The sequence below is a fragment of the Dermacentor silvarum genome, chromosome 7 (assembly GCF_013339745.2).
Source record: "Dermacentor silvarum isolate Dsil-2018 chromosome 7, BIME_Dsil_1.4, whole genome shotgun sequence".
NCBI lineage: Eukaryota > Metazoa > Arthropoda > Arachnida > Ixodida > Ixodidae > Dermacentor > Dermacentor silvarum.
Window position 1 is genome coordinate 111,472,797 of NC_051160.1, and position 14,225 is coordinate 111,487,021.

The window sequence follows — 14,225 nt, forward strand, 5'->3', positions numbered from 1 at the left end:
TGTGTTCTTTAACTGGGGTTAGTGGGGTGTTGCCGGGTGCGTAAGAAATGTCTGATATAATGTTTTTCCTTGTAATTCTAAGCAAAGCTGTTTTATGTATATTTATTATCATTTTCCATTCCATGCGCCATTGCGATACTGATTTTAGGTCGTTTTCTAGGGTTAGGTGGTTATTGGGACAGTAAATTTCTTTATATACTATGCAGTCGTTAGCAAAAAGCCTAATGTTAGTCTTCATAGATGCGGGTAGATCATGAGTAAAAATAAGAAATAAAATTGGGGCCAGGACACTACCCCGAGGCACACCTCATGTAACTTGGGTTATTTCAGATTTTTGGTAATTAATTTCGACAAACTGTGTATGGTTTGTTAGGTAAGCACTGATGCAGTCATCAATTGGTCCTTTACGTAATTTTGATTCAATTTTTATAGTTAATTTTTTATGAGATACTTTATCAAAAGCTTTGGAGGAGTCAAGTAAAATGAGATCTATTTGTTTTTGGTTGTCAATTGCTTGGGATACTTCGTGTAATAATTCGGGTAATAGCGTTACTGTGGAAAAACCTGCGTGGAAGCCATGCTGGAATGGCGATAGAATTCTTTTTTCTCGACGTAGGTAGTAGTGTCTTTAAGCATGATGTGCTCAAGCAATTTGCATGTTGTACTGCTTAGTGAAATAGGACGGAAATTGGAAGCGTCTGTTTTGTTACCTCCTGAGTGAATTGGAATTACCTTGGCCATTTTCCGTTCGCTTGGGCGAGAACATGTTGAAGATTTGTTAAGTATTAGGAATAAATATTTGGCCATTCATTCAGCATACCCCTTTGAGAATTCATTAGGTATGTCGTCAGGTTCAGCTTTCTTTTTGCAGTCTAGTTTTAGCAATAAATTAAGAATTCGTGCCTCGTTTAGGGAAATGGTATCTATTCTATCCGAACTATGTGAGTACACATGGCATGGGATCGTATCGTCATTAGTAAAAATTGATTTAAAATAGGTATTCATTAAGTTTACGCTTTCATTGATTTCTTCTCGAGACATAGTATTGCCATTTTGGTATTTAGGACTAACATAGTTCCAAAATTCTTGTGGCGAATTTTTTAGGAAATTAGAGTATTAGCGAGATAGAATGATTTTGCGGCTTTTATTTCTGATTTCATAGAAGTGATTGCTGAAGTAAGGTATCGGCGAGTTTTGAAGTTAGGCTTCTTTTATGACAATTTTCTGAGCCGTCTTACTTTGCGTATGGCGTGCATAATTTCGTGGTTTATCCAAGGGTTGTGCTTTTTTGTTCGTTTTATTTTAGTAGGAATGTAACTTCGGATACGAATGAATACTATGTTTTTAAATCTCTGCCAGAGCAATTCGATATCTGAACCAGGAATGATAGCAAGCTGTTCAGAAGAAGAAAATTCACATGAAAGAGGAGCGACAACGCTAGAATCATCGGCATTCTTAAAATCAAGATAAGTAACAAGTGATTTGAAAGCTGCTATACGGTAATGCACTGGGATCCAACATAGCACTACCTTATGGTCTGACATACCATCTAGTAGTTGGACATCTACTTTATCTGGAGGAAAATGATCGATCAAGAACACTAGGTAAACTATGTTCGTGGCACTACCTTGCAAACGAGTAGGTTGTTTTACAATTTGCTAAATATTTAGGGTTAACATAATATCGAAGGTTATATCAGACGAGGCGGAGTGATGTAGCATCGTATGCCAGTTGATATCTCAGAGATTGTAATCTCCTACAAGTATTAGTCTGTTTCCAGTGGCGTAGCGACACAGGGACGTGTGCAGGGATGTTAAAACGTCAATGTTTGATGAAGGACTTCGATACACGCAGCCGACTGCGACATGGCTGGAAGAAAAATGAATTTTACAGAAAACAGCTTCAACCCCTTCAACGTCGTGAAGGAGCGTGAACGAAACGTCTTTTTTTATTAGGATAGCTACGCCTCCTCCTCCCGTTTTCCTATCTTTACGTAAGATAGCGCAGTTTCGCAGTAATATCTCGAAGTCCTTAACATCACTCGATAGCCATGTTTCTGTTAGGGCGATAAAGTGTGGTTCAAAGCTGAGTATAGACGATTCTAGCCAGTTTAGTTTTTGATGAATGCTGTGAGTATTTATGTTCGCAAATTTTATTTTTCTCGTCGGTGAATGCGTGGACGCAAGGTCCGCGGTTCTGCTTCGGCGTTTTCTTTTTTTTTTTTTGGTGGGAACTGCAGAAAGCCGGTTGAATACAATTTCATTCATCATCTCAGCTGAATAAAGCATTGGTAATTTTTAGTTTGTCGTAGAGGGCCCACGATGCGGCGGTCGGGCATGGCATGATTGTGCCAAGGTGGGAGCGGCCCGCAGCGCGCTGAGTCGGGTACCTCAGGACTTTCATTAAAGTTTTGCTTGCATCCATCCATCCATCGTATACCAGAGAAACCTTGTCACCGGATGCTTTTTTTTTTTACTGTAGCTGCTTTCCAGAGGTTCCTTCTGATTTCGCGAACCCGGGGCGAAACGTCTTTTTCGATTGCGAAGGGTGATCCCTTAAGTTTGGAGCAATTTTTGAGTATCTTATCTTTGTCACGGAACTCTAGCAGTTTCAATATCACAGGCCGCACCTTGATTGTGGTCGCTTTACCCAACCTATGAATTCGCTCTATGGCTACCGGCTCAAGCTTAAGTACATAACGTATTATTTTTTCGTTAATTTCAACGTCAAGTTCTTTTTGGTTTTCCCTGTCGTCCTCTGGATATCCGTAGACGATTAGGTTAGATCGTCTAGAGCGGTTGTCTAAATTCGTCTAACCTTCGTTCCAGAATTGTAACGGACTCTTGCAATTTGCCAAAAATACTCATACAGGAGGCAATCTTTCATCAAGGGCTGTCGTTTGGTGCAGTTTAGTTTCGATGAACGCGAGTCGAGTATTTTTTATTTCTTTGACGTCGTCCGCGAGTTGCTGGATTTGTTTAGAAAGCAGAGATAAGTCCGGCCCGGGGTAAGTTTCTACATCCCCACAAAGCAATTAAAACTTTTGGCAGATCATTTCACACAGTACCCTTTTATGTGTGATCACACATTTATGTGTGAGGAGCGGGTGTCAAATAATCAATAGGTGTTGTATTCTACAATCGCTTATGATTTCTCCGGGATATGACTGATATGACTGAATCCCTGTAAGCGTCAGCGTCGATAACACGTGAAACCGAAAGTCAGCGTGCGGGGTGCGGGGGGATGGGCAAGCTAGCTCGACACGGTACATTCATTACCGTTAGATGCGCATTAACACTTCGCAGGCAGAAGATTGGGTCAGTTGGCGCAAGACAGGGGTAATTGGAGATAGCGGGCAGAGGCGTTCGTCCTGCAGTGGACATAGACTGTTGATGATGATGATGACGACGACATCTCAATACAACATAGAAACATTCTCGAAACTAATCATTACATTGTTGTACAAGTCGACGCACGACCGGGTATTTTCAATATATCCCCGACAGGATCGAATGAAACAGTGTCGCACATTTGCTTATTGCAATAGGAGGTGGACATACTAATTATTTGGACCGTACTCATTTTCAAACAGGTAGATTCTGACTACAGTCAAAAGACTACACTCACGCCAAAATTTTCAGACTTCGCTGAAGTCGCCATAATGTTCAGTTGCCTGTGCGTTTGAATTAAAGCTATACATCGGGATTATATTTATGCAATGAATTTACTAACCGCTAGCAAGATGTTCTTGCGCTCGCCTACCGTTTGACTTGAGTTTTCGGCTTCGCTGCTGCACGGCCATTCCTCGCAGTTTCCTGCCAACTTTCCCGGAGGGAGCTCCATGATTTGCAGGTGCGATCGAATGAGATTCTCCATTGCCCAAGCAGTTCACGAGAGTGAAGGGGCCAATACTGTGCACCACTCTAAAAAAGACTGACAAACAAGCAAAGTAAATGTTTTTGTAATTGACCAGCCAAGTAATGTTAAGGCCGAAACATTTAACGTAAGTTTTGCACACATAATTGCCTGGTTATCTCCAACTTTGAAATATTGAAGGTCTCATGATGTAGGATGTTTGTCGCTAATATTGGTTTAAGTTCAAAGTGTGCGAAATTCGTTATGCTATGAAAGTGCAGTATGATGCCAGTATGATCCATAGACTGTAGGCTATAGTTGTGTTGCACGAATAGTGAGCCTTTGTTATTGTTAGAGGTTCTTCTCTTATAGAGCGCGGTTTGAGTTCGCGCTTTTGTTCCTTTGCAAGTTTTGTAGCAGCCATTTCATCACTCTCCTCATGGTGTCATTTTGATCTCTCCTCAGCCAGGTCGTTCCGTCACTCCTAATGAGGCGGGTGCAACGCCTGCTATTTTAGAACTAAGCGATTCCGTTCTGTGCTCGTTATTACCAGTTATGCTGCCCACCACGCATTTGTGAAAGTGCTTTTACTTTCCGATAAAAACAAATGTGCCGTAGAGGACATAATACGCTGTGACGCATTTCGGCTCCTCCCGCTAATGATGAAGATTGCGAAGTAAAACGTGACAAACGTTCTTCGGTACTGCGCAAATAGCATGTGAGAGCTACGTGCTGAAATTAAACTAAAAAAAATGAGAACTATACTCGTGCCGTATGTGCAAAATTCCTGCTGATATTTTAAAACTGCTCGCAACCGTACACAAAAATGTAGAACAGAAAGATTTATGTTGAATGTTCTGGTGAAAAACTGTTGGTATTTAAATAATATTATCTTTTTTATTATATTAGGAGCATTTTATGCACCTGCATGCGTGCTCACCACTCCTTAATTTTTATCAATGCGTCCATAGAAGCGGCGTCGTATAGTAGCTAGGACAGCTGAACGAATCTAGAAAAGGGTGGATCACTGCATACATTTTACCTTGAAAGATACGCATACATGAACGCTTTCTGTGCAGTCAGTCGCAAAATAACATATACGAAAAAAATGCCATGAGCTGCTGCACCATGAATGTCAGCGGCTCTGTGAAAAGACAGAAGACACACACACACACACATCTAGGGCTATAGGGTTAACCAGAACGCCAGCGCAAGATTCACTACTATACCTGGAGTCTTTTCAGGTTACAAGCCCACGTGGTTTCCTAGTATGGAAGCCCCAACTGGCTAAATCCGGAGAAGCTCAGAGAAGGTATACAAATCATCATATGTAGCTTGCTAGCGACGTCGATAATTCCCGGAGTTTAAATTATAGCGTGTGCCTTTTTTCTTACTTTTTAAGAAAGCCTATAAAATATACTCTAAAACATCGCTAGAGATAAATTATCTGTCGAGGTGGACATCATTTTCAAGATAAACCAATGCAATTCATTTACAAATTAAATTAATGACAATAATTAACTTCCTGCGTACTAACTTCAATTGAAGCGCATGTTTACATTGAAGAGTTTTATGCAATCATCCGGAATGTCCGGCTGCGTGTTTCTACATTCTAAAATAGTCATGTAGACCCAAATAACTGGCGTCAAACTAGTCGTTCGATCTACCTGATAACGCACGTGGCCCGGAGAAGCACTGTTCTGCGTTAATTTCTCCCGTGACATAAAAGTGTCAAGTAAAATGAAGCTGTCGGCCTGCTTGCATCTTCCGACAAGATGATACAAATTTGCGCTTAGCGCAGCTCTCCATTGTGTGCACAGTCACTTAAGCAACACGGGCGAGACAGGCTTCTTTATCGCAGGGTACGGTCAACCTTCATTTTACCCCGTCCCATTACGTCACAGAGGGGCTGCACCGCGAGCCGCGCTTCAGTTTCGCGTGCCTAACGAGGTCAACAGGATGAATGACTTGGAGGCAGTTATAGTAATTTACATGCCAGTTTTGAAAAGTAAGGAAACGAAACTGCGCTTGTATGACAATGTCATTCAAATGTCTAATATAATCATGAGAATAGCTCAGAATATAATCATGTGCCGTACAACTTAGAGCTGAGAGATTTTTAACGTCACTATCTTAATTAGGGAATCCATTGCTCCGGTTTCTGCTGCAAATGATCTGTAGAGACGTAATACGAGTAAATATACGAGTATATTTTTTTAAAGAAAGGGTGTTCGAAAAATAAAAACACACTGTACAGACCCTTCACGCGGAACAATGTGCTTTATACGAACAAGACAGCGCTTTCGGCCTGTGCGCATTACGTTGCGTGAAGAGACAGCGTACGAATGCCCAACCATTAACGCTGTTCCCAGGCGATCAGCTGTCGGAAAGGCAACTGGGTGAGTGTTAAGGCATTCTGCTCCAGTTATGCTGCAAAATGTGAAGCGCTAGAGAGAATACTTGTGCAGTAATTGGCTGCAAAAGGAGTGATTGGCGTTTTAAAGATTGGAATGAGTATGATCCAAGTTCATGAACCGGTGCTACCCAATAACTGCCCATGTTGCCAGTCCTTCGTGAAGCATTGCTTTCCTTGAGGATGGAAACATGCACTGATCCACTTACGTTGCGTCGCCAAGCTCCAAAGATAGAACTTCTACTCCAGGACGTCGGCAAAACTAAGTTCCGCTCGTTACACAGCGATCAAGGGAGTAGCGACGCTTCCTGGCCTGGTAGGTTTCTCGCTGCGGTTGACCGGAATAGTGAGTTCAGTGTTTAGCACCGTATCTTTTGTAATGTCGCTTCCTGTAACAGCCGAAAATGAGCGTTAAGATCGCCTCGTTCACTACGCACCACGCTGGCTCGAAATGATTGCCGTTTGCAGTTCTCGGCACCTTTATATTGCCTATCAAGAAACATAACAAAAGCTATGAACCTTAATGCTTCTTCTGCAGCCCTGTGCGTTTGCCAATATTAAATTCACTTGGGTATTGAGAGAGAGAATAATGAAACACGAGTTTCAGTGCTGATCCTTCAGTTACGATATGGAAATATAAGCGCATGCATCGCCGTCGAATACATCGTAGAGAACTAAACGTGGTCAATATCAATTGAGATGTTAACGTGACGTCTAAATGTGGAGAAGGAGGAGGAGGAAAAAAGAAGAAAGGAAAGGCAGGGAGGTCAACCAGACGCACGTCCGGTTTGCTACCCTATAAGGGGGAAGGGGATTAAAGGGATGAAAAGAAAGCAGAGAGAGGGAAGAAAGTACTCGCAGTATGAACACGTGCGGTTGTCTAAGTCTAAATGTGATGTACATAGTATATTGATTAGGCTGCTCTCGTGCTAATAGACCGACAGCTGTGGTATTTTTCCATGCATCTCCGCATTAATATCTTATGAATCCGCTCACAGTCCTTTTACAATGACAACGGAGAAGCACAAAAACATTCTCTAATTGTTAACAATGCTGAATGACGTTTCGCTAGCTGCTTGATGGTAGCACCTCTGCTATTCGTCATGAGTTACTAATCCTTGTTTCTTTTGCTCTACAACCCCGTTATGAAATGTCAAAAAACCAGCACAAGCTAACTCTTGCGGTCGTAGAATATTTATGCAGATATTTTATGCCACTAGTAAAGTTCCAGGAAAATTATGATGGCCAGGTTATAAAGCCATCTGAAGCTTTGGTCTCTGTAGCTTTGGTCGAAGTGGCGCGTTAACCAACCAGTGACTGCCAACAATATACGCCGAATCAGAGGATCGACTGGCTTAGTGGCCGTTTGCTCACACTCCTTCTTTTTCTTGAGGAGGGGGGAGGGTAGGGGCTGGAAACTGCACACATAAACTACTACTACCACTCACGCCCACTCTATCACTCACGCGTTACAAATAGGTGAATAGTCGCGCTCTTGGTCCAATGCACCGTGAATATCGACAGAGAGTAAGCGAGTGACAAGCGAGAATACGTCTTTGCTACAAGCTATTACAAAATACAAAGCAACCACGTTCCAAGCCTGGTGTGCGGAAAGAACAAATCTATCGTAACTAAGCACGCATGATAAACTATCAGATGGTGACGGTACCGCATAATATTATTGAGTCAGAAATATGACAAGCCGCTCATTAAAAGTGATAGGCAAATAAAGGATGCAACGCAAAATACACTGATAATGATTTAGTTGAGAAACGGGAAATATGGACGGCTTGGATTAGATTTCTAGCCCCGCTTCTAGTGCAAGCACCGTACTGCGTATATTCGCTGCTCGGTGCGTTATTATGAAAAGGAGCCCCGAATTTGCTTAATGTGCCTGAAGCTTTGGTCAAAGTGGCGCTTCAACCAACCAGTGACTGCGAACAATATGCGCCGAAGCAGAGGTTTGATGAACCGTACCGGGGGCGTCATGCGTATTAATTGCAAACATTGCAAACTGCGAGGCAGTTGAGGCAAGCAATGGAAACCTCACCAGGGGATCAAAAATGACGGCGCCCACGGGATCACCCTGAAAAGGGTCCGTAACGGTAGTTTCAAACATCACTTTGAAATGTACGACATGGTGGACGAATTTTACAGCCAAGCTTTGTATGACTAGGATCCCGGAATTTCTTCGTCACCGTCGGCAGAAACCTGAATGAATCACATCGGAAGGCGCGCGCCGCGTGCGCCGCCAGGTTCCTTGCAGCGCCATCAGATGACGCTCGCCTCCGCGCATCAGCGGCAGTTGCTGCGCTGGACGTGTGGGGGAAAGACAAACAAACAAAATAAAGAACCAGGAAGGTCGCCTTGACGCGTAGCGTTCGCCGCAAGCATTTCCCGGTAATTATTCTGGCTGCATAAGCTGCAGTTGCCGGGAAGCGGTCTCTGCAGCCTACGAAGCAGGGAATTGAATCGGCCTTTTTCACGGCCCGACGGCGCATGCGCCCTGCCCTGGCGGATTAGTCGTGAAACGTTTTGAAAGGGTCGCGGGTGCAGCCGCGCGGCCCAATCTCAGGGGAAAGTCTTCCGGACAAAAAAAAAGGGGGCTCGGACGCGCACTACTGCAAACACTTGTGTCGTGTACCGCGTTGACACTCCACTGGTAGCTCGACGCCTGTGCGGTGGTGAAAACGTACTACGTAGCGTAAGACTGCAACTCCACTTTAAAACAGAAAGCGGCGAGGGCTTCGTCCGGCCTGCACAGAGAACCACGTATATGTAGTTACCGCCTTGTATTGATGGCGATAATAGTAAATTTATCGATAAACCCCTGCGTTACACTTGGACGACACTTAACAACACGTTGCTGACGAAGACTTCTTGCAGCGTCGGTCATCATTTGCTGGTAGTGGCAGCGTGTGCCTGCCTTCACGTACTCGTGAAGTCAGGTGCGGTAACACTGGGTCCATATGCGAGACCGACAAGGCGCTGACGCCAACGATTGGTCGACTATTTAGCACATTCTGTCGCTGAGACCATTTTATCATGCCAGGCCTACAAGACGCAACCGACGAGTGCGAGTTGTCGTACTGCGACGGGCTTTCTTGTCGACGGCGCCGATAAAATTAGCGCGCCGGCCATCGTTCGACCGAACCCCGCGCGATCGGCCAACGAACCTATAACGCGATAGCCGCGGCGCTTTCGTTTGTACATATAATTAATCGCGCTCAAATTGAGTCATAACATGCCTATGAAGTTGGAATGCACAAGCCTCGACCCTCTCAAGCCGTGCGCAAGAAGTTTGAGCCAATGTTGATCCGGTTCAGCGAAGGTTAGGCCTGGCGCCGGCGTGTTTGTGCACCCGCTACCGGCGGACCTGTACAAGCGAGTTAGGACGAAGAAAACTGCTTTTACAGTTCAGTTCTGGCCTTAGCTATTTGAAATAAACTACTCTTCGCTTCGATCGCCGCGTACGCAATAAGCTGCAATCGGGGACACAGCGCTCTGCCCAACGGCTGTGCCAACATCTGTACGTCACCGTTGCCGTAGGCTGCCGGTCGCATTCTCAACGTAGATGGGTGGGTCTGCACGTGTTGGCATGCTGACACATTTTTAATTCCTGAGATCTACTGTTTACCTATGCGTCAAACGCGAAAGAGACGGTATATTCGGTACAGGAGCATTAACAACCGCCTAGCTCAGTTATATACCAATGGTGTCAGCGATGGCATCCGCGTTTTCGTGGGAGAACAACAGGGCCTTTAAATGAGCGACTATGCGAGCACAGTTTTCTCTAATAATGCTGTATGACTCGCGCAAACGCATGATGAAGTTAAAGAAAAGCGAGTATCAGTAATAAATTAACAGCCCGATATATGTAACTAGGTCACAGTCACCGTTATTTAAGTGGCTCAGCCGCTCTTACTGACTCGTCTCACAGTGTGACAACGCGGCGCAATGGCGCAGAGATGTGTGTTTTATTCTACGTTTTGACATTATTTCATATCAGCGGTGCACCTTTTCCCCCATATTTGACGCTAACAACGAGCTGTGGCTGTAGATGTCGACGTAAGCAAGTGCACCGTTTTGCTAAATACGACGCGAAAGGCCGCACGCTCGAAGACTTCTTATTTATGCGAAATCTCTAAAGAATGTGTAAAAATAATTAAAAAAAAACACCGCATATCCACGGGGTGAATGATGATGAGTGGGCGAAGCTCCGGAGGGAATCATCGGTAAACCGTGACTCTTCCGTGTAATTCACCAAGTCTCGCCGCACTAAATTGAACGATTGACTTTCACCAATGACACGCGCCATATGTGACGTAATTGCTATTTTATAACAGCGCCCTTCATTATAATTGCACCATCTTCCGCTTAAGGGGACGCTAGCACAAACGCGTTAGAAACGTGCAGTACTCTCTAGTAAGGGGGAGAGGCCACAGTGTCTTACGCAGCCGTTTACAGAATGCCGGAACGTGCACCGCGTTTGCCGACGCCATCACATGACTGCTGAGAGAGTATAACCCCCGTATTCATAAACGCTCCTCGACTTGAACTTGACTTGCCACCGCCTTCAACGCGTTTCGAACGCGCTGCCCAAGGCGGTGGCAAGTCAAGATCAAGTCGAGGTGCGTTTATGAATACGGGGGTAAGGCGGAGAGGCCACAGCGTCTTACACCAGCTTCTTACACGGGCCGTAACGTGCTAGCACAAACGCGTTAAAAACGCGCAGTCTTTCGTTATGTTGGGTATTTATTGTCATCGTGGTGCGTGTGTCCATGTGCGCTTCGTGGCGTAGCGCACATGGACACACGCACTTCGTGTGCGCTTCGTGGCGTAGGCTGTATGGCTGAGGGAGAAATACGAAGACGCCGTTCTAAACGGTCGCGTTTTTGATGTTCTCCGCCACGAAGGATCAATCGGCATCAAGCCGAAGTACTGCACAGGTTTCTACCAGCAGTAATGATTATCGTATCGTCCTGCCTCGTCTGCCCTCCGGTAAGCTCGTCGCCTACTCCGTTTTTATGCATGCAGACCTCGCTGGTCGTCCTTAGCGGGCCCAAGACTTTAGAGATGCTCTCCGGAACGTTATCGATCTCAAAGACATAAGCTCGATTCGTCAATTTCAAATGTCACATGTGTGGATGGTGACTTGCAAGACAGCGCTAGCTAAAATCAAGCTAGTCACTTGTGGTGAATTTCTAGTTCGAGGCCGCCGCTGTGTTGTGATAGACCCTGAGCCTACAGAAGTTAAGATGAAGCTGCTATGGCTACCTGAACGCATGGAAGATATTTACATACATGAAGCACTTCAGTCATTTGGGAAGATTAAAGCCATATCTTCAGAAACTTGGAGGGTGTCCGATATGGAACAGATGCGCACACTTAATCGAGACGTCGTAGTGTCACTGGCGGATGGAGTTCGCGTCAGCGACATTCCGCAACTACTGACTGTTTGTGGCCTACAGAGCCTAGTACTCATTCCTGGCAGGCCACCGTTATGCCTACGCTGCCACAGAGTCGGGCACATTCGTCGACACTGCCGTACGCCACGATGCGAAGATTGTCACCGGTTCGGACACTCTGCAGAAGAATGTGTGGTGACATACGCCGGTAAACTACGGAATCGCACAAGACCACCCGACGATGCGTTGCAGGACCATATCATGGATGCTACTGAAGTCTTAGATGCAACGGGTGACCTTCCAGGTGCTGTGGTGTCTGATGCCAACGCTGTCGACAAGGCATCGGGAAGTTAGTGCACAGTCGCGGCGATATCTGAAGACAAGGCAGAAAATGCAGATATGACGCTCCACTGTGTGAAGGCAACGCCGACTGCTTCTGAGCCAATGGCGAGAGAACAGGATAACCTCAGTCGGGCTACTGCTGCAGAAACTTCGAAGACGGAACCGCCTAGTGCACAGCGCCATCTTACAGCACGCACTGCAGACGAACATGTCTGCACCGAAATACCTGCAACTAAGCGCCCTGCATCGTGCAACACGGTTACGAGTGAAGAAAGTGACTCAACAAGCAGTCCTAGACAGTCGCGTCGTCGGAGAACATCAAAGCATTCTGGAAAGTGCAGACGCTCGAGATCAAGGAGACCTGGAGTTGGTACGCGGGAGGATTCGCCTCCGCCTTCCCCGCCAGATCAACGCATGCAGTAATGAGGCATACCTTGTAGTCACCATGGCGCTGTCCCATCAACTTATTTTTGCAACGTTTAACGTATGTGGCCTCCGGTCCCGCCAGAAACAGGTGCAGCTACGCCGGTTGCTGTTCAGCAGACACTTTGATTTCGTAGCCGTTCAAGAAACGAAGATAGATAGCGATGAGGACACTGAGAAGGCTTTGAAGCCATTTCTCTCCGTATTTCATGTATTTGTGTCACATGCTGTGGGCCTTTCGGCGGGCTGCCTTTTGTTTCTCAGGAAGAGTTTACCATATTCTGCTGTCGCATATAATGTTGACAGTGAGGGGCGATTTATACAATGCGATTTCATGTTGTATGGCATGCCATGGCGCCTAATGTACATATATATATATATATATATATATATATCCACGATACGTACAACCAATGCGCACGCAACGTGGGCGCAGGTTCACAAATCAACCGGCGAAAAACCCGGCACCCTTCCAAAACGTTTCCAGCGGCGTGCGGCAGCACAGGAAAATGAAAAAGGCGGATTGAATTGTGGTGTTTTACGTGCCAAAACCTCGATTTGATTATGAGGCACGCCGTAATGGGGGGCTCCGGATTGATTTTTGCCCCCAAGGGTACCTTTAACGTGCCCCCCGATGCACGGGAGTTTTTTCCATTTGCCCCCATCGAAATGCGACCGCCGCGGCCGGGATTCGATCCCGCAACCTCGTGCTTAGCAGGGCAACACCATAGCCACTCAGCCACCGCGACGGATTACGAAGCAGGGAGTGATATAACTACACTTTCATATAAAGGAAGAACCCGCCTAGCTACTGATTTCATTTGTGTTTTGATAGTGCTGTGGAAATCTCAGCTGGACCAAATTCAAGGCTACGTCACATTGGTCTACCGGATCAGGTGATACCACTGCCTCGCTGGCCAACCACCTTCACAGCGTGGATTGGAGCCCAATTTTTTAAATGCTACTAGGAATTCAAATCTTGTGGTATGCTCTAGTCAGTGATTGCGTGAATGGTCACGACCATTAGATCTTTTGTAGCTGCGTGGGTGTTGCAAAACGCCCTTGATGATACACCAATGTATACGTTAAATATTTAGTGCACAAGCTCTATAACAGAAGAAAAAGATATATGGTTTTGTGACTCCTTCCCATTTAATTATATGATCGCGTGCTTCTCAGATGCGCGCAGATAATGCAGGGAGCGCTCAACTCAACTCAGCGTACTTGAAACGTATTCAATAAATGTTATGTTACCTTGTAGTAGAGCAACGGCGTTGAATCTACTCAGTGCAGTGCCACTTGGATGTGGTGGTTCACATTCTTATAATGGCAGGATAAGCAACCTATGTTTCGCGGGCGCTTTACTAATCAGTTAGAAAAAGTTATAATTTACACGAACGCCCAAAGTGGAAAGAGGTGACGCTTGTTTTATTTATGCTCGTCAGCCTAATAAGCCTGTAGGCTTCAGTCCATGGGACAAATAAAGAAATAAATAGCGGGAGAACATGTGGCAAGGACCATTGCGATAAGTGGAGTGCAAGTGGACGCCATTATTCACTCACGTGTTCGTTTCAGCCCTACGGCAAAACAGCAGAGGTTAAAGGGTGAATACACAGACCTTCACCTGATTGAAATAGTTACATGCGTATGAAACAGATATTTCGGTCAGTCAAGCCTCGTTGTCCAGCACAGCACGATGAATTCTTTATAATGGAAACATCGCTAAAAATAAACTTATGAAATTACTGCCTGCTATGTTCAGACAGCGTGAAACACGCTGATTT

General features: G+C 45.3%; 1 protein-coding gene across 10 annotated transcripts in view; it reads right to left on the bottom strand.

Annotated features, from left to right (window-relative positions):
- The window catches only part of LOC119458356 (uncharacterized), a 153,793-nt gene extending 139,953 nt beyond the window's left edge, over positions 1 to 13,840 (bottom strand). For 3 of the 10 annotated variants that reach the window (XM_049671115.1, XM_049671113.1, XM_049671116.1), the window contains exons 1-2: positions 13,696 to 13,831; positions 3,733 to 3,933 (exon numbers count right to left, since the gene is read on the bottom strand). In XM_049671115.1, coding sequence (XP_049527072.1) covers positions 3,733 to 3,876 — 144 coding nt within the window. In that variant the 5' untranslated portion in view covers positions 3,877 to 3,933; positions 13,696 to 13,831. Of the gene's footprint in view, positions 1 to 3,732; positions 3,934 to 13,695 lie in introns of all 10 variants that reach the window. The other 7 variants (XM_049671119.1, XM_049671118.1, XM_049671114.1 and 4 more) reach the window with 7 other exon arrangements.
- Positions 13,841 to 14,225: the final 385 nt, after the last annotated feature.